The 21,651-nt window shown below is 41.9% G+C and overlaps 1 protein-coding gene across 2 annotated transcripts in view; it reads right to left on the reverse strand.

The window, feature by feature from the left end:
- LOC109622846 (glutamate receptor 1) overlaps nucleotides 1-21,651 on the reverse strand; it is a 634,036-nt gene that overhangs the window by 82,443 nt on the left and 529,942 nt on the right. For both annotated transcript variants that reach the window (XM_062854092.1, XM_062854091.1), the window contains exon 4: nucleotides 20,564-20,817. In XM_062854092.1, coding sequence (XP_062710076.1) covers nucleotides 20,564-20,817 — 254 coding nt within the window. The remainder of the gene's footprint in view (nucleotides 1-20,563; nucleotides 20,818-21,651) is intronic.

The following is a 21,651-nucleotide window of genomic DNA, read 5'->3' on the forward strand; positions in this document are numbered from 1 at the left end:
CCAGCCCATGCACTCGGGTGGGTTTGAGTCGGTGTCGAAGCGCTGCACTCTCAAAAAACTAGGAATTTACACGTGACCAGTGTTGCCACATTTTTATCTGTACCGAAGGCTCAAAAATCTTTTTTATCTGTACCAGACATTCGAGAAATCTGTACCCAAAATCTGTACCAAATGTGTACCACATTTGATTTAAAATCGCTTGAAATACACAAAAAATTACATTACATTCAGGCTAAACTATGAAAAACACTTAATTTGAGTATACTATTAACAATTTCTGAACTTTAAAAACAAAAATATCAGTATCAAAAATGTTTTAAATTTGAATTTTAATGATTTTGTCTAAAGTTCAAGAAATCTGTACCATTCTGTACCTTTTGCTGAAAATCTGTAATCTGTACCGTACAGAATCTGTACCAAAAAGTTGAGAAAAATCTGTACTTTTACAGAATAATCTGTACCTGTGGCAACACTGCACGTGACGTACACCATCAACGTACGTAAACATTTCATGACTGAATGGCAAATTTGACTGAATTTCGCATCCATCATGTAAGTTCGAGTTGATTGCACAAGATGTCAACAAACCTATCTGACCAGGTAGGTAGAAACAGTTTTACATTTATCACTTGTCCTACAACTCGGTGATATGACCGAGAGGTACAGTCCGTGCCTCTCAATCAGCGGACCAGTGTTCGAATCCAGTTCATTATTTTACTTTCATGTTTCGATTCGGTTGTTACTTCGATTCGCTTTTAGCGATTGCTAGCTCGACTTTATTTGTGATAGAAGACGTAAAGTTGTGTCAAGCAGGCCGCTCCTTTTATGTGCATCCAAGAGAACTTAAATTTACATGATTTTTTCTAAGAGTGTGGGTATCCAATCCATGCCAGTTGTCCCATTTCGATGACGTATTACTTTAGGGGGAGGGGGGCAATCGGTCTTACCGTCTTACGACTGATTCGTCATTCCGAAGGGGCTGTTCATAAACCACGTATACCAAAATTTGGCCATTTCAGCCCCCCCCTCGTAGACTTTTGTCCATAAAAAAATTTAGAAATTTGTATAAAGCGTAGACTTTGGCCAGACCCACCCCCTTCGCCCCATAAAGTCTACGTGGTTTATGATCGGTCCCAAAACACGATTATTGAGAATTTGGGACGGGCTGGATCCTGAATGATCTCCCTAATGGTTTTCCTGCCAAAGAGGAATTAATACCAGGATAAGTTGCCATCATCACACTCATACGTGGTTCGTTAGTGATGGGTGACAACTCTAGGCTTTTTTTTGCTTATATGTATAGCACGTTAGCGCCGCTCTTTCGTCGTCGTCGTTTTCTCTCACATTATCTCTTACTTTCGTTCTCGTGGTGTGCTGCGGGCTGCGGCGTCCGTCGTGGCGATCGTCGCGCACCAACTTAAGCAGGCTGTTACACCTGTCGCTCGGGTGAAAAATGCTGGTCCGGATCACTAAATTGGCCATAATTCCAAAACGCCTTGACCGATCCGAATCATTTTCAATAGCAAACAATGCGGTAAAATTCCGAATCGATTCGAGCTATAATCCGAAAAATCGACCAATGGGAAGTGCCTTAAAAGTGAGTGAACTTATTTTGTTCACAGACACACATACATACACACATACAGACATCATCTCAATTCGTCGAACTAAGTTGATTGGTATATGTGACTTGACCCTCCGAGCCTCCTATAGAAAATTTTTTTTTTGAGTGAACATATAGCCTTTCAGTTCACTTAGGTGAACGAGAAAGGCAAAAACAATCTAAAAATTCATTCTCAACGTTTATTGGACATATCATATGTAGGCAAGTTACAGTAAAAAATTCAGCTCAATCGGAGCATTGATTACGAAGAATGAGATGTGTGAAGTGAGCGACGTTGCTTAAAAATAGAACAAAAATCGATTTCAAATCATCAACCTTCAATTACCGCTCTACTGTAATTTTTTTCCTTCGCTTTTTCGAACTCAGGGCATGATTCTACACCAAAAATGATCATCAGCTTACCGAGTTCAAAAATGCTGTAAACTAGTGTTACCACTTCATTGGTGTGTTCGACTGTATTTGGAAACAAATGTTTTGTGGCTTCTCAGTCTTGACAAAATCAAAACACTGTTATGTTATTTTGTCCGACGTTTCGGTCCGTTTGGGACCTTCTTCAGGGACTCAATAGTTACAGTGTTCTCGTCCACTGTGGTTCGGCAGAACCTGTAACTGTCGCATGGATCGAGCTTTCCCGCACAATCGCAGCCAAATCGGATGCCCTATCGGAAAGAAAACTCGGTCCAAAGTTAGCAATCCGGAATTTAGTACCTAACCCGAGAACGATCACCATTGCATTTGCTGATTTTGTCAAGACTGAGAAGCCACAAAACATTAGATTACCACTTCGGCTAAATGGGTCTTTCCATATAACGATTTGATTTGAAGGATTTTTTTTATATGAGCAATGAGCAATTGTATTCCCAGATCAAAAACTGTGGCACAGCCGAAAAAATTTTACGGCACAAAGCACTTTATAATAAAAATTTGTTCCACAAATTTTAGCTCTGGGGGTTTTAATCCTAACCCCCCCGTAGCTACCCCAGTGATTCCAATTCATACGTTGAAAAGACCATCGCATATTACACAGCAAATAATTTTGTAATTTCCAGGCGCGTAACTTTTGGCGATGTAACCATTTTCGAACGTAATCTCACTCGGACACATCGTTTTCCAACAATTATCACACTCACCATGTACACCCTGGTTGGCACTAGAAAGTGTCAACAAACCCATTCCAGCGGATATTTAGAAGCAGTATCTTATTTATCACCTTCCTTCTAACTCGGCGAAATAGCCGAGAGGCAAGGGATATGCCTCACAATCAACGGATCAGTGTACGAATCCATGTCAATATTTTACTTATATATGAATCATCTATTGTTCCGGTTCTAGCGATTGCTAGACTCACTTTCAAGCTACGGCGGCTAATTCGCTGTGTGGAAAGGATGTAATTTGTACATCACTTTTACGACGCGACTGATGTGCAGCGAAAGTGATGTGATATCACAAGAATTTTTTTGCTGTGTACAATTTTTTGATCAAAAACCAACATTTTGTCATATTTTTTCGAAAATATTGATCAATTTTCATAATTCTTAGAGTGAAATAATGTTTTTTAAAATGGATTCGAACATCCTTGACGCCTGAAATAAATAATTTGAATTGAGTTCAAAAACTTCAAGAGAAACTCTTTTCCCACTTTACTCTAAGTAAACTTGCATGCAACTTTTGGAGGGTGACTTGTGTGGGAAATATCTTACCTAACATAAATCACTTATAACTATAACATTCGATTTTGTAAAACGAAATATCTTGCATGAATCATTAATTTAGATGTAAATTGACCAATTGACCCGGCTGAAAAAAAAAAATCCATGGTTAATGGCTTACAATAAAAAAAATATCAAAATCGCATATTTTGCCCTATAAATTGAGGTATAGATCGAAGTTGTGACGTGCTGGAGCAAATCTGAGTCCGGATTCGGATTCACCGGCCCAAAATTTGTCAGGGACACACAAGTTTGCTCTTGAAATGAAAAAAATGTTGCACTGTGAAATTTACAAAACACGAGTGGACCATTAGAAAACGCTTGGAAACCCCTGTGCCCTGCGCTGCCACACTAGATGTACGTGTGTGAAAGTTTGTATGTGTGACCGGCCCCTTCTCGATGTCTCTCTTCTGTAGGCTCTGGTGCATGACATGTTGTACGTTTGGGTGTGCTGACATCCGTCGTATCTTGGCTTTGCACTCCAATTGAATGCAGCTGCCGGGCAGTCCCAGCCACCGTCGTCGTCCTTCTCGGTTTCCGCCTTAGGACAGTTTCATCGCTCATATCACAGCTCTACATCCTGTATCGAACCGTGCCTTCCAGTCAAGGCACTACTAGGTACTGGAACTGCGGCGGCTGTTGCTCTGTAGCCTCTGTGTGTTCGACATCACGGTGAGTTTTTCCTTCTTCCACATGAATCAGCATTGGAAGTGAAATCAGCAGGAATAACAAGGAAGCTGTTGCATGTTGAGCGCTGCTGACTGCAGATAGTAGCGATGCGATTTGCATTTGAAGAGAATATTTTAGATCGTACAGTAGCAGAGCGTGGAGGCAGCGTTTGATTATTATTATGAAGAGAACTTACATGCTTAGTCGTCAGCAGGTATTGAAACTAGTGGCTGGCCACCAACCTGACTCCGCCGCCCACAAATGGAAATAGGATCCGACATCTCGTCCACTTGTCCATTACATCTCTAGAAATAATACCCTTTCAACTAAAACTCCGACTATCCGTTCTCGGAAACATAGGCAGCCGGGACCATAAAAGTAAGACTATTCATCATCATCGTCATGATCCGCTCCATCGGGAAGTTTAGTTCGGTACCCGGTCCCGGAACAAACATGATATGGTCCAATTAGCATGTATCTCAATCAAGCGACCATCGCTACGGCATATGATAGAAGTTTATAGTTAGCTACCTTCTACCCGGTACAAGTACACTCCGCTAGGGATGAAGCCCCTTCTAAAAGGGCGAGTGCTACACAGCAAATAATTTTGTAATATCCTGTCGCGTAATTTCTGGCGACGTATCCATTTTCGAACGTAATTCCACTCTGTTGCATCGTTTTCCAACAATAATCACACTCACCATGTACATCGCGATGCATCGTAGTTGGCACCGGAAAGTGTCAACAAACCCATTCCAGCAGATTTCTAGAAACAGTATCATATTTATCACCCAACTTCTAACTCGGTGAAATAGCCGAGAGGTAAGGGATATGCCTCACAATCAACGGATCAGTGTACGAAATTCATGCCAATATTTTACTTATATATGATTCATCTATCGTTCCGGTTCTAGCGATTGCTTGACCCACTCTCAAGCTGCGGCGGCTAATTTGTTGCATGAAAATGATGTAATTGTTTACATCACTTTTACGACGCGACTGATGTGCAGCGAAAATAATGTGATATCACAAGATTTTTTTTGCTGTGTATTATTATTCAATTGAGCAGGTTGTATTCGCCTGACTGGCATATTGAGGCTCGGTTTGTTCCCTTAGAATGGGATACATTTATGGAAACTGTTTCCAACTCAACCGGATCGCCCTCAGACTGAATGACTATTTTTTATTGAAAGTTTTTTTCTATACTGACTAATCCATTAGCATATAAATGGGTAGAATCGTTAAAATATATCTACACCTTTGTAGCGTTCGAAAGATATAGGCTCAGTGTACCAGTTATGGCTATAGTACCTCAAATTCGCCATAGTTGATTTTCAATCTTTAACGATGCAAATCATCAAGAAAAAATATGTGAACAATAGATCACGTTTATAAAAGATCATTGCACTCATTTAAAGTTCACATTTTGCTCAAATTATGATAGAAATAAATCATTTTCCTTAAAATTTCGGCTTCCTTGCACCCTATTTCGCCATAGTGTACCAGTTATGGCAAATCCCATAAGGAATGCATGTAAATAGTGCGAAGTGGAACCGAAATTGAAAAGTATGTCCATAACTGGTACAGGGTTCCTATCATTGGCACAAGCCGTAATAAATAGGAAAAGTGGGTTTGGCTCAGATTTTATATTTTTCCTGTAAAGTATGAAAACAAATCTATCATTTGACATATCGACAACATTCGTCGGTCTTCTTCTTATTTTTGTAGAAGTACTTTTCCTTAGGTAGTGTGATAACTGGTACAGGCACCCTAGTCATCCATTCAGTTGGTCTTTTGTACAAAACATAGCTATAGGGAATGAAAGACCATGTAAGAAGTTTTAGACAAACAGGCTGGAAGAGGTTCTAGAAACATCCTTAAACAGAAATAAGAGGTACTTGATCTTATGATGGTTATCAAAACCTCTTTAAGACTAATTCGTCATCAAAATGTTACTTGGAAACCAATGTCACTACAATCCAGCGGTGATAGATGATTTTTTTTTACTCTGTAAAAACTATTTGAGCTTTTCAGTTCAACACATAAATCGTAGTCGCGGTATGTAGTCAATTTGATTTTTTCGTTACCATCACGAAAAAGCCGTGCCACTTTGTGTATTGGCGGATGGAGGATTGTTAGAAAATTCTACTGGAATAAATTCTACAATAAATTTATAAAATCGAGAAAAATGTCTTTGTCAGGCTTTTTTTGTAAATGATTTTAGCTAAAATTATGGAATCTTTTTCACTAATTCTCTTAGAAACTGAGGAGCTACTTCTGTACTCAATTCTTTCAAAATCCGGAAATTTATTTGTAAATGGTTTCGGTATTTCTTTTTTGGAATTTCAGCATTAGTTTCGGTATTGGTTTACCCAATTCCTCCACAAATTATTTCGCCTTTTCTTTGAGAATTGCTCTGGAAATTTAATCTTAACCTTCTGAATCTGGATAATTTCGCCACTGCTGCTGCAACAATGGCTAGCCTAGAATATGATTATTATGCTCGGTTTCACCGCTGGGATCATATTGACTCCTCTGGTTCCAAAGGGTTAAATTGCATCAGAAATTCCTTTGTGAAGTTCTCAAGAACTTGTTTTTTTCTGCAATTCAGCGTTTTGCCTTTCTCGTAAACTTTGGAAAGGCTATACACTGCAAATTTTGTTTACTGGCATTCAGCAAACTTTGCTGATTTTTTTTTGTGCTGATTTCATTCATCAATGCGAATTTACTGAATATCAGCAATTATTTTTCAACTTCCTGAACCAACCAGTAGTTTTGACAGTTGATCAGCAATATTGTGCTGAAATTCAGCAAAAAATTTACTGAAATTCAGCAATTTATTTTGCTGAATGTTCACTCCAAAAATGACTTTTTGATAGAACGCCAGGAGGGTCGAGTCACATATACCAATCGACTCAGCTCGACGAATTGAGGTGATGTCTGTGTGTGTGTGTATGTGTGTGTAAAAATAAACTCACATCACTTTTTGGCAGTAAACCTACACCGATTTTAACGACTAATGGTTTATTCGACACGGATTCTGGCCCATTGTTTCCTATGGAAAATGGCTCAGATCGGTCCAGCCGTTCCGGAGTTATGGCCATTTAGGTGTTCCGGACCGGTACCCCTGGAAGGAATCAGACATGAAAATGCAAGGAACCCATACATGCGGCACATCAAACTGCGGCATTTTCGATCACTAGAAAATTGCCTCAGATCATATCTGAATCTGGTTTTCGGGAATCGGTTCGGGATGTCCCGTCGGATGTGGCCAAAAATGATATTGAACCAAAACCATACATGCGACACATCAAAGGGTGGCTTTTTCGATAACCCAATGAATGGTTAACAAGAAAAAAGTCAAAAACCTTATCTTAGCCGGTAGTGTACCGGGACCGATTCAGGGATCGGTTCCGGATGTCCCGCCGCTGTAACCAAATTTAATAGTAAACAAAACCCACGAATGCGACACATCAAATCACAGCTTTTCCAATAACCTGATGAATGATCAAGCAAGAAAATAGGCTCAGATCAACGCTGTACCGATTATGTTACAGTTCCGGTTCCGGATGTCCCGCCGGAAGTGGTCAAATATAACTGTGAACCAAACCCATGCATACGACACATCAAAGCGCAGTTTTTTCATACCCTAATGAAAGGTTAGAAAGAAAATAGTCACGAACCATATCTTAACCGCTAGTGTTCCGGAACCGGTTCCGGGTGTCCCACCAGAAGTGGTCAAATATAAAAGCGAACCAAACCCATGCGTGCGACACATCAAATCACGGCTTTTCCAATAACCTGATGACCGGTTATCAAGGAAGTAGGCTAAAACCATATTAGGAAATACCGGTATTGCCAGATTCAGTTCCGGGTGCCCCTCCGAAAGCGGCCATGAATGTGACACAGCAAAGCGCGGCTTGTTTGCTGAAAAAATGAACGTTAGCAAGCAAATAGGTTTAGACTATATAAGAGATTACCGGTAGTGTTCCGGAACCGGTTCAGAGTGTCCCGCCGGAAGTGGCCAAATATAAAAGTGAACCAAACCCGTGCATACGACATCCCAAATCACAGCTTTTTAGATAAAGAGGAAATAGTTCCAGACCATATCAGTATGTAACGGAACCAATTACGGGTGTCTCGCCGGAAACGGTTTAATGTAAAAGAGAACCACCATACATGCAACAAATCAAATAATTTATTCGGTAACCAGATGAAGCGTTAGCAAGAAAATAGTCACAGACCGTACTTTGGACAACAGGTCGAGCCCGGGAACCGATTTTGGGTGTCCCGTCGAAAGTGGTCAAGTAAAAGTTTGATTCTCGCGCAAAACGTAACGCGTGGAAAGTGTCAAATGAATTTCCTGAGAATGAACTCAAGGAATTTTCACATGACCGAAGTAGCATACAATCCGTTTGCTGAAGAAATGCGCTTAAAGAAATGTGAAAAGAATTGGACTGAAATGAATTTCCTGAGAAATTTTAAAATAAATTCAAAAAAGTTCTAGAGGAATCGCCAAAAAAGTTTTCTGATACATTTTTGAACAGAATTTATCGAATAAATATTCTCAAAAAGAATGCCAAAAAAAAGAGTGTGCTATAGAATTTCGTACGGGTGCCAGTTCGCGCGCGTTGCTTCGGTGGTTCGATTTTTCTTTTTCTATTCCGAAGTGAGTATTTCGGCGGCGGCGGACCCAGCGTGCATCAGTGTGCTATAGAATTTCGTACGGGTGCCTGTTCGCGCGCGTTTGCTTCGGTGGTTCGATTTTTTTTTCCTTTTCTATTTTGTATTCCGAAGTGAGCATTTCGATGGCGGTGAATGTGCGGTGGACGCGTCGTGGTCGTGGATCGAGTCGGTTCCGAAATTTTTGCTTCCCGTCGCGCTAGTTTCCAATACACTTTTAGTTGATAATAAATATTTTCTTTCATTTTTTGCATTTACACAAAAGAGTGAAAAATGTTAGTTCGGGTTCGCCGGTCGAGAAAAAATCCGGGCGCCGACAAGTGAGTCGCGTTCAGTGTATTTCTGTGTGGAATAGACTAAAGGTTTCTGCTCCCTAGTGGAGTGGAGACGCGCGATAGAATTTTCATTTTGGCTAGTTTTTGCGTCGAAAAGTGGTCGGTTGTTAACGGCGGTTTGTTTATATTGATCCATTGTCAAATCATATCACCAACCATAGGTGACTTCCGGACTGACAATGTACCTTACCCTACTAACAAAAAAATCCTTCCTGAGACAAACGTGGAGATGCAGCGATTCGCGGTCTTTATAACAACGTTTGTCTTACTAACATTCCCTCCCATCCTCAATGACCGTAAGGACGTGGCCGGCGCCGTTATTGACCCTATTAAAGTTGAGAGCTCTCGACCTGTGTACATTGAGAATAGTAAGCTAGTCCTAAGCCCTATTCATTGGTTCCTTGTGCAATTTCGATTGTTCTGGTCAATCACGGAGTAGCAACTACGAATTGTGCGGTCATCTATGCTCATGCTCATGCTCAAAAAGAATGCCAAAAAAAAATCAGTGAAACTTATCAAAATGAATTATTGAAGGAGTTATAGTGGAATCGTCGGATAAATTCTCGAAAAAGTGTAATGCTATTTCTGGAACAACATTTGAAAAGGGCCCAAGAGGTCTTGTGTCTTTTTTCGAAAACGCTCCGTAGGGCCTAACAGCAGCCCGCCCACGCAAATAAACACCGTTATCCGAAAGATCGATGTTTGCTCTATCTGATAACGGTCTGAGTTTGTGTGAATAAGCTGATGGGGGCTCAGGAACGGCGTCTGAAGTCATTATTTACCAATGCTTGTATGCCCTTTTCAAATGTTGCCCCAGATTTCTTGAAATTTTCAATGGGATTTGCAAAGAATTCAGTTGAATAACAACGTTTTCTGTACTACACGAAACTTTGCGAATATGTATTTTATTGTTCTGTTATTGATGAATTTCGCGCCAACTCGATCAGCGGTTGGCAGCACCCTCTCAGAAACGAATGAAACTTGGTGGACATAAACAATAGGTGTTTCTCAGCCACTTTGCATACTTTGTTTTTCAAAATTTATCAAGAGTAACTTTTGAAAAGGGCCTAATTTTTCAATGATTTTTTTTAAATCGATGTAACTCACAAACGACAGGTACTTCAAGAAAGTGTAAAATTTGGTTTTTAGAAAAATATAAAACTACTTCCTACATTGAAAAAAAAAAAGGTTTTAAAAATTAAAATCAATATTACAAAAATCCTATGTTTTCAAATCGATTATTTTTTTCTGAGGACAGCTATTTTGATAATCTACATTTTCTCCGAAGAATGCTGCTGTGACATATTTAAGGAAAAAAGTTTTTCTAACATTTTTTTTTCATATCATATCGAAAAAGGTCAAATTTTTTAAAGAAGCGTTGAAAAATATTTGATAATTAAAGGAAAAAAAATAAATGGAAAAATTTCTGAGGAATTTTCTTGCTGACATTCATGAAGAAATTTTTAAACTCCTAAAGAGATATTTCTGAAGTTATTCCCGAAAAAGTTTTAGAAGGAATCTATGGGGGAATTTCTAAACGAAAACTTGGAGTATTTTTTTAATAAATCTTTATTCTGATTTCTGTAGACAATCCTGGACATATTCTAAAAGAATCCCTGGAAGAATATCTGAAAGAATCCTGTAAAGTTCCTTATGAAAATTCTAGACGAAGTTGCTGAGGAAATTCCTGAAAAAAAATCTTGGAAAAACTCCTTTAGAAAGCCTTGGTGGAATTCCTGGAGTTTATAAACAGTTTGTGTGGACTAAAAGTCAATCCTAAATTTGTACTAGTCTAAATATTGACAAATATTCATGGAGAAAATCCTCATAAAATTCATGGAGGATTTTCTTAAAGAATTTGCGGAGGAATTCGTGAACGTATTGGATGGAATTTCTTGAAGAATTGAAGTAAAAATTAATAAAAACTTTTTGAATGAACCGAAGGAGGAGATCCTGAAAGAATCCTCGGATTACTTTATGAATTATGGAATTACTGTTTAAAGTAAATCACCGTTATTATTGATGTTTGGTCTGAACAGATTCTAAATGTGGACAAGTAAAAATCTTGGTCGTATTTTCATCGGCGTGAGAAGTTTTGTTCGGCGGCGTGTAAAATTATTAAGAGGGTCAACTTAACTGGCGGCAGCGGCGTGGAAAAAAACGTCGGCGGTGGCAGCGCTTGCGTTATTTTCAATATGTATCCATGAAATCTGGAGCAACATTTGAAAAGGGCATACAAGCATTGGTAAACAATGACTTCACACGTCGCTCCTGAGCCCTCATCAGCTTATTCACACAAACTAAGACAGTTATCAGATAGAGCAAACAACGATATTTCGGATAACGGTGTTCATTTGCGTGGGTGGGCTGCTGTTAGGCCCTACAGAGCGTGTTCGAAAAAAGACACAAGACCTCTTGGGCCCTTTTCAAATGTTCCTCAAGAAATGTTTGAGACGACTGTCTACATCGTAATGTTGTTGTACTTACACTCAGCCAAATAGCCTTGTGATTTCAATAAGGCCCAACTTATGAAACGGCCTTTAAATAATTCATAATGATTCGGATGAATTCCATAAGGTCGCTCAATGACGTAGAATCGTCTCACAGCTTGGCTTTTATTTATGTTTAGCAGCATGGTATTCTCAAGCGTCGGTAGCCGTGTGGTTAAAACACGGGCTCTGTAATCGTTCATGCCAGTCTGCATCATTTTTAAATTTGTTTGTTCTTTTTATAAGTCTATCATATGAAATATGTCATAGCAAGCACGATCAACTTTCACAAGGTATTCTTATGGCATTCATAAGTTTTAGTAATAGCAAAATTTCATAAGGTATTTCGATAAATTTCGCTAGTTTTTTTTTTCGCTGAGTGTATATATAAGGGGACCCCACACGAGCATCAATACTTCATCAATATCGCTACTTTTTGACGAAATTTCCATCACACCTTGAGCTTAATCGAAAAATTTTCCAAAAATACATTGGGAAAATCATGAGTTTGACGAAAATTCCAACAAAAAGTATCGATATTGATGAAGTATTGATGCTCGTGTGGGGCCCGCTATACACTCAGGCAAATAAACCCTAAGATTATCATAAGGTCTTAAATGAATTTCATAGGGTCGGTTTATGACGCGGAATCGACTAACAGTTTGGCTTTTATACACATTTAGCAACACGATATTCTCAAGCGTCGATAGCCGCGTGGGTTGGGCACGGGTTCAATGATCTCCACGTTCATAGATCGACTTCAGTCTGCATCACTTTAACATTTTTCTGCTCTTTTCATATGTTATGTAATAAGATCATAATAATCATTTTCAATTTTCAGGTATAGGTATTCTAAGGTATTCTTATGACATCCATACTTTACAGTCATGGCTAAATTTCATAAGGTATTTTGATTAATTTCGGTAGTTTACTTCGCTTAGTGTAAGTTGTGTAAACGGCTCGATTCTTCCTATGTAAAAGCTTTTACAGGAAGTTCACATACTGACACGTTCACAGGCTATTCTTATGGCTGCACCCCATCTGCGTCACACATTTTTGATTGCAATTTATTCCGAGAAAGAAATTGTCAAATTAGCCATTGCCTTTCCCCGAAAAAAAAAACTCCATATGTATCCAACCAGATAGATTTACTATTCACGAGAAAACCCCTTTCCTTCAGAATGAACCTTTCACCGCATCCACCGGCCCGCACCGGATCGGTGTCACACAACCTGCGTGATGATGTTTCCTCGAAGGATTTCCCCCTGTGAGTGTCAGCTATCCATAACTCTTCATTCTCACGTAAGCCAACGTAACCCGGAGTCCGGACCCAGCCTTGCCGGCCCGTCCTCCGGCATTAATACATATTGTATTATTGTGCCGACGACGACGTTGTGACCCCTTCGACATATGTAGACACGTTGAGTGTTGTTAGTGTGTATGCGAGCGGGATGAAATCATGTCTAATCCCTTGGTAGCAAGTTCTTATTCAGAAAGTAGCATAGGTTCTCGGACCGGATTCGATTCCGAACCAGTTCGTTTTAACAATTTATGAAATTGGATTTCATACTTGGCCCGGTTCGGTTCGGTTCGTACAAGGTGGAGATAGGTTTCCTATCTAAACATTGTACAGCAGCAGGTGCCACATAGATAAGCAACCGATGTCTACGACTTGCAACACCGACGACGACGGCAAGGACGACGACAATGACTTGTTCTTGTACTGATAAGAAAGAAAATTGTTGTTTATGGGGGGCTCCGAGCCAGTACAGTGGGGAATGCTAGGCAGAATAGTTTATAAGCTGTGCCGATAGTCTTGAGAAGTAGTTTCCAAGCTGACTAATTGTGTGATTTAGATTGGATGTGGGGACCAATTCGAGAGAAGATTGAATTGTGTGATTGAGAGATCAAAGCTTTCATGCAGCACATGATCTTTGCGCATACGGACAGGGCTTAGGAATGCAGGTTCAATCAAGCGTTTTGATGAAATTTTGAATAAAGTTTAATATGTTTCTATCCTTTCTATAGTATTTTCTAATGTTCTTGAGATCTATATTGTCATAACGAATAAAAATTACCTCTCCTACTGCCATTCATGCTTAATAGGACGCAATCAGTGAAATACTAGATTGAAAGTAGTGAGCAAGATTTTTGTATGATGAGTTGATCAATTCTTCATTTCTGCAATAAAATGGTGCAAACAACGTAGGTTATATGATTTCTTGTCTTATTTGATGCTATTTGACCATAAGTTTAGGTAACTGTGTTGTTGTATTGTTTATTTCTTGCAACTTCAACAATACAGTAACCCAAAGTTTTGCTCAAACAGCATCAAATTAGGCAAGAAATCATATAACACACGCTGTTTGCACCATTTCATCGCAGAAATGGAGAATTGATCATCTCACCATACAAAAATCTAGCTCTCATTACTTTCAATCTAGTACTTCACCGATTGCTTGCTATTGGTATTATACTAAGATCACTTTTGGGGCAGATTTTCCTGATCTATATCGGAACCAAAATGAAAGGGCTCTATCGGTAGACAACGAAAATAAGAGGGTAAACGGAAAGGATAAACCGAAACACAGGAGACAAACAATAAAATCAAATGACGTACAATGAAAACAGAGAACGTACAACAATGAACATCTGCAGTCAACACGCATCAAAAACTGTTAAATGAGATAAATGTACTCTAAATCAAAATCTGCCAACACTATTCTTACGGATTTCTGTTGTTTTCCTCGTACCCGAAGAGTATGTAGAGCGTATGTGCGTTTTACAAATAGGGGTTGGATATCAGCCGACACATTGCACAAATTAAAACACGGCCAACCCTTTTGACCAGAGCTTCTTTGATACCTGTGGGATGACAAAGTTCATCCATCAACCCATCTCTTCATTTCTCAATTTCTGTTTCCAACTGATCACGGTGATGGAGAGCCTAAACAAAGAATTCGACATAGGCGATTTGACACTCGTAAATATCCATTGGCACGGCAAAGGCTGGGTAATTCGCGCAATACAGATGCTATTGAGTCCACTAGCCTCTACCCAGCAGAACTATTTCTACCTCCGCGTGACACCAGCTGGACTGCGAGCTACCTTAGAGAAGATCGGGTACCCAACCCCGGAGGGAACTTTGGTCGTAAGCGGACTGGGAAGGGGTGTTTAGTTCTGTAAACCTCATCGTCTATTCTCCAGGAGGAGCGGCTTACTACAGCGTCTGATCCTCATGTTAGAGGCGACTAATCGACGCCGTCTTATTTCCAGGGAAGGACTTTAAGCACAACCGTAACGGGATATCAGCAAAAGAATAACCGAGACCAATGGCAACGACCCCAAAAAGGACTTCCGGACAAAAAGGACTTGCGATTGTAAACTCGGTACGTCAAACTGCCGATCTATCAACTTCATTGGGAGCACCCGTATACTCGCCGATCTACTGAAGGACTGCGGGTTCAGCATCGTAGGGCTGCAGAATGTGTGTTGGTTAGGATCCATTATTCGAATGTTTAGAGGTAATCATACCATCTACCAGAGTTGCCGCAACACATATGAGCTGGGAGCACCTTTTATCGCGATGGGCGGTATGCAGAGGTGTGTGATCGGTTGGTGGCCGATCGACGAAAGAATGTGCTGATTGAGGATCAAGGGTCGATTCTTCAACTTCAGCATAATAAACGTTCACAGCCTACACTCCGGAAGCACTGATGATGACAAGGACGCATTTTACGGGCAGCTTCAACGCAATGACGACCGTTGCCCAAACCACGACGTCAAGATCATCATAGGTGACCTAAACGATCAGGCCAGGCGGAGGAATTCAGACCGATGGAATGTTCACCAGCTGACGAACGAAAACGGCTCACGACTCATTGATTCCGCCACCTCTAAAACATGGGCATATGTAGCACTTTTTTCCAACACAGCCCCCCTTGTCCTTACACCTGGAGATCACCACAGCAGACGGAATCGCAAATCGAACACGTTCTGATTGACGAGTGGTACTTCTCAGATATTATCGACTTCAGGACCTGGCGTTAACATCGACTCAGACCACTATCTGGTGGTGATGGTCAAACTGCGCCCAAAACTTCTCATCTTCAAAAATGTACAGTACCGGTGACCGCCATGGTACAACCTTGTTCGAATGTCGCCTCAGCATATGCGCAGAATCTCGAGGCAGCGTTGCCTGACGGAGAGGGGGGGGGGAGCTCTCTAGAGCACTGCAGGAATCTACAGTAAAAGCACCCATCAACGAAGCAGCCAAGAGTATCTTCGGATAAGTGGAAAGAAGTCAACGAATCGAATGGTTCGACGAGGAGTGCAGCGCAAATAAGAATGAGAGAAACGCAGCACGAGCGGTAATGCTGCAGCAAGGAACCCGGCAGAACGACGAATGCTACAAACAGAAGCGGACACAGCAGTTCCGTCCCTTTCGGGACAAAAAGCGCCGATGATTGGAAGAACCAGAGAGTGAAGAAATGGAACTGCTAGCCGTTCACATGAACCATGGAACTTCAACGAAAAGCTCAACGCATGTTTCTGTAGAATTTCTTGCAGAATTTTATCCACATAATAATATTGGGATTTAAGTATTGTATTGTATTGTATTGTATTACAAGTATTTGTAAGTATTGTATTGGAAACTTTTCTGAGAATTCTATCAGATGAATTTTCAGAAGTTCTACCAAAAATTTCTCCAGATTTCTCAAGGAAAAAATCAATGAAAAATTGTTTGAGGGTCATCGTCAAGCCAACTGTATTTTTGTCTGCGCTTTGTACAAAGAGATTCTTAAGACATGTTTCATTATTTGAACATATTTTTGATGGAATCGCAGGAGCAATCCTCCAAAATCCATGTGGGAATTTCTCAAAAAGTTCTTGAAGAAACACTGGGGAGAATTTCCAAAGAAATTCCTTTTGTTATCCCTAGTAGGAAGGTGCGGTCGATATGACCCAGACAGGCACACCGAACGTACACTTCGCCATCGTGATGCGATAAACCTAACTTAGGAGGATCAAGACATTTTTAGAAGAATTTCATTTTGAAGGCATGCAGAAATTTTTGAAGAAATCTCAAAAATTCCGAAGAAGAAATATCTTCTCATAGAAATTTCAGAAGGAATCCCAGCAGGGATTTCTGAAAGAAATCCTGAGGAGCTCCATGATCAGGAATGCGGACTCTACCCTGAAGAGTCAGCTTGTACATCTCATTCCATGAACGTATGATCAGTACACTTTAACGAAACTCCACATTTGAGTGCAAGGATTTTTGGTAGATTCCAGTAGAAATCATAGGGTATACTTTTGAATGAATCTCTGGACGTACATCCGTGGGAAACTCTTAAAGGAATCCATGGATAAAATTTTGAAGAAAAACCATAGGAATATATAAGGAAAGCCCCTGTAGAAATTCTCCAACAAAGTTCTCTAAGATTTTTTTAAATGTTTTCTCGGAGAAATCGTTGGAAGAGTTTCTGAAAACAGGTCCTGAATGCTTGGAGAAACGCATAAATAAGTGTCTGCAAAGATCCCTAGAAAAAAAACTGAAGATATTTCTAATGGAATTTGTGTAGTATACATACATACATTTATTTACTCAACATCACATTTAACAAGACATAATCAACAATAGTACGTCACAATACTCGGTTTGTGGCTGCCGCTCTCCATCCTCGGTCGCGCCCAATGCTAGCCAGGTCACGGTCCGCCTGGTTCGCCCATCGTGCTCTCTGCGCTCCACGCCTTCTTGTGCCAACCGGATCAGTAGCAAAGACCAGCTTTGCAGGGTTGTTGTCCGGCATTCTTGCAACGTGCCCTACCCACCGTATCCTTCCGGCTTTGGCCACCTTCTGGATGCTGGCTTCGCCGTAAAGTGCAGCGAGTTCGTGGTTCATCCTTCTCCGCCACACACCGTTCTCCTGCACACCGCCGAAGATCGTCCTTAGCACGCGTCGTTCGAAAACTCCGAGTGCTTGCAGGTCCTCCTCGATTATAGTCCATGTCTCGTGTCCGTAGAGGACCACCGATCTTATTAGAGTTTTGTACATGGTGCGTTTGGTGCGAGGATGAATTTTTTTTCGACCGCAGTTTCTTCTGGAGCCCGTAGTAGGCCCGACTTACGCTGATGATGCGCCTCCGGATTTCACGGCTCACGTTGTTGTCAGCCGTTATTAAGGAACCGAGGTAGACGAATTCTTCTACCACCTCGAAAGTATCCCCGTCTATCGTAACATTACTACCCAGATACGGCGAGATTCGAATGAACTGGATAGTTCACCCGAAACCCTTACGCAGTTTCGAACACCGTCCATCGTTGCTTTAATCAGTCTAGTCAGCTTCCCAGGAAAGCCGTTTTCGTCCATGATTCTCCATAGCTCTGCGCGATCGATACTGTCGTATGCCGCTTTGAAGTAGATGAACAGGTGATGCGTTGGGACCTGGTATTCACGGCATTTCTGGAGGATTTGCCGTACGGTAAAGATCTGGTCCGTTGTCGACCGGCCGTCGATGAAACCAGCTTGATAACTTCCCACGAACTCATTCGTTTTAGGTGACAGACGACGGAAGATGATCTGGGATAGCACTTTGTAGGCAGCATTCAAAATAGTGATCGCCCTAAAGTTCTCACATTCCAAATGGTCGCATTTCTTGTGAATGGGGCAGATTAATCCTTCCTTCCCGTCCTCCGGTAGCTGTTCGGTTTCCCAGATCCTGACTATCAGCCGATGCAGACAGGTGGCCAACTTTTCTGGGCCCATCTTGATGAGTTCAGCTGCGATACCATCCTTACCAGCTGCTTTGTTGGGTTTGAGCTGGTGAATGGCATCCCTCATCGTGGGAGTTGGTTCATTTTCGTCCTCCGCTGCACTGGCGTCGTCGTTTCCTCCGTTGCCGTGTGCTCCCGTGCCTACGTTCTCCACGCCGTTCAGATGCTGATCGAAGTGCTGCTTCCACCTTTCGATCACCTCACGTCCGTCCGGCAATAGGCCTGCGTCTTTATCCCTGCATATTTCGGCTCGCGGTACGAAGCCGTTGCGGGATGCGTTGAGCTTCTGATAGAACTTCCGTGTTTCTTGGGAACGGCACAGCATCTCTATTTCTTTACACTCCGCTTCTTCCAGGCGGCGCTTTTCCTCCCGAAAGAGGCAGGTCTGCTATTATCGCATCTGTTTGTAACGTTCCTCGTTCTGTCGGGCCCCTTGCTGCAGCATTACCGCCCTCGCTGCGTTCTTATCCTCCAAAACCGTTCTGCACCCTTCGTCGAACCATTCGTTCCGTCGATTCCGTTTCACGTATCCGATGGTGCTCTCGGCTGCGTCGTTGATGGCTGCTTTCACTGTACTCCAGCAGTCCTCCAGAGGGGCCTCATCGAGCTCGTCCTCGTATCGAAGACGTCTGGGTGTTGGGTTCGGATGTCGGAGTTGGGTGTCGTGATCGTGTGCTAGGCTAGCAGGTGGATCAGACATGTAGAGCAGGTCAGTTATCTACGAACAGTCTGGTCGTGTGGCTCTCATAGTATTATCACGTTAGTGCTTAAGCTGTAATAAGTGTGAACCGTAGAGTGTAGTTTAGGAGCAGCGATAATCACTATCTGGATTGCATTCACCGGTTGGTAGGCCCGCATCCACCCCGACAAGCAGTATTTGAATTTTGTCGCGACTGAAAAAGCCACTTTCAAGTAACAATCCATCACATTCGCAACCACTCGTGTCATGCAAAGAGAAACTTAAGAAATTCATGAAGAAAATTTTCGAATAAACCTTTAATATGTATACATTTTTAAAGACCCAGTAAAGGAATTTCAGGACGAGTTGGAGGGGTAACCCTTTAATAAAATTCTTAAGAAATTCTGAAACACTCCCCAAAATAAATCTTTTATTAGAACAGATTTCTGATGGATTTCCAGAAAGAAGTCCCAGTATCACATAGTTTTTATTGCACGTGTGAGGGCGCAAAAAGAGCAAGAGCAGACATACGATGGTTGCTCACCGCGTGATGTGGAAATCGTTGTCGGCGACATGAACGCGCAGGTAGGAAGGAAGGAAATGTACAGACCGGTAATCGGGCGAAACAGCCTGCACGCCGTATCGAATGATAACGGCTAGAGATGCGTAAACTTTGCAGCCTCCCTTGGTATGGTAATCCCCCACAAAGATATCCACAAAGCCATCTGTAGATCACCCGGTCATCAAACAGAAAAGCAAATCGACCACGTTCTAATCGACGGTAAATTCTTCTCGGATATAACCAATGTCCGCACATTCCGCAGTGCGAATATAGATTCGAATCATTACTTAGTCGCTGTATGCATGCGCTCTAAACTTTCGACAGTTATCACGCGTCGAAGTCGAACGCAGCGGCTCAACATCGATCAGCTGCGTAACGTAGAAGTGGCTCAGGACTACGCGCAGCAGTTAGCAGTGGCCCTACCAACGGAAGAGCAGCTTGGCGCAGCTACACTTGAAGATGACTGGAGGGACATCCGATCCGCCATAGGTAGTACCTCGGCTACAGCACTAGGCTTTGCGACTCTGAATGACCTTAAGACTTGGTTACTCAAGGAGTAACTTGGAGTAACCTCAATGACACCACTGTCTGTAACCTAAAGCGAATGAATTCGTAGGAAGTTATCAAGCCGGCTTCATCGACAGATGGTCGACAACAGATCATATCTTCAACGTTAAACAAATCCTGCAGAAATACCAGGTCCCAACGAATCAGCGATACATTGACTTCAAGGCATCATACGACAGTATCAAACGCACAGAGCTGCCGAGCTGACCAGAGCGTTTGATGCTGTATTCAGTTTGTATTCATTAGATTTTGAAAGACAACATTGTATAGCTCAGTTGAAGTAGAATAACCTATTTGTTTTCCGACATGAATTCCCTACCTGAAGCTGGGAAATTGTTATCGGAAATAACGAATCAAATTACACATTTAGCACTTGCTTCCCCTACTCGCCCTCCATCAATTAAAATCTAATCACACCAGGTAGTTAATCAGCAGCGCCAGCGTCTCAACCCACGCCACCCAACTTACCAGTCCGCTCAACAGGTAGTGGTAGGTGCGCTTCCCCAGCGTAATGTCCCGCACGTGGCTGACAACGATGTCCTTGGCCAGCTCGGTGCTACAGTCCAGCACGATGTGCTTCCGGGACCACCGATTGAGCTCTTCGATGGTCCGCAGGAACTCGATGGCATCGCTGACGTTCGCTATCCGTTTGACCGTTTCCACGTGGAACGTTTCGTTGCCCGGTCGGAGGCCCTGGTAGATTTGCTGCAGCCTGAGGAGACCTGCGGGGGTAAGGAGATGGGTGAAGAAAGAAGTGAAATTAGGTTACTGGGGAATTGAAATTGACAGTTGGTTAAATGTGTGTGTGCTAAGCTGTGAAGTTTCGTAATTCAATTCCGATGGTTGGTCGAAGGCAACAAATTCATTAAATAATGGCTATTGGTTTTTGGGGTCCATAAGTCCAAAACGGTAAACGCGAGGATATTCATCAAGATTATGATGAGGGTGATGGGTTCGATTTTTAATCGATATCCAGGTTTGTGCCTGCCACACGATATATAAATGTAAAATGAGCACTGGTAGAGGAAACTCTCAGTCTCAAAATAGTTAAAACAGCTTCACTATTTTGAGCAGAGGGATCTTTTATGAGATCACATAGAAATTTTTACTATCCTTAGCTCATCCTTTTGCAACACGCGTAGGCGCACCAGCTTCAGCGTACACTTCATTGTTGCAGCTGCACTCGCCCAGAGAATGCAATTAATGGAAAGCCTTTCCGCCAACATTTGCCTATATTCCACATCATTTTAGTAATGAAGCAAACAATCTTACATGCATGGTTTTCATAAGCCTGGCTCGCATCCCGGTTCCCGTAACGAGGATATCGCACCGCAAACAAGGTACTGTAAATCTTCTCCTCATCCGGGGTGTAGCAGAAAGCAGCAGCAGCAGCAGGAATGTTACTTTTGATAAGCTTCACGTGATACGATGCGATTATGGCTGGCTAGACCTAGAGCCTCCTGGTTCTCGCAGCGCAGTGCCCAGCCACATGCTCTGTCTGTATGCTACGCTGCTGCTGCACCTGCATAACGATAGCAGCCTCATGAGCAGTAGGT

The sequence above is a fragment of the Aedes albopictus genome, chromosome 2, assembly GCF_035046485.1.
Source record: "Aedes albopictus strain Foshan chromosome 2, AalbF5, whole genome shotgun sequence".
Lineage (NCBI taxonomy): Eukaryota > Metazoa > Arthropoda > Insecta > Diptera > Culicidae > Aedes > Aedes albopictus.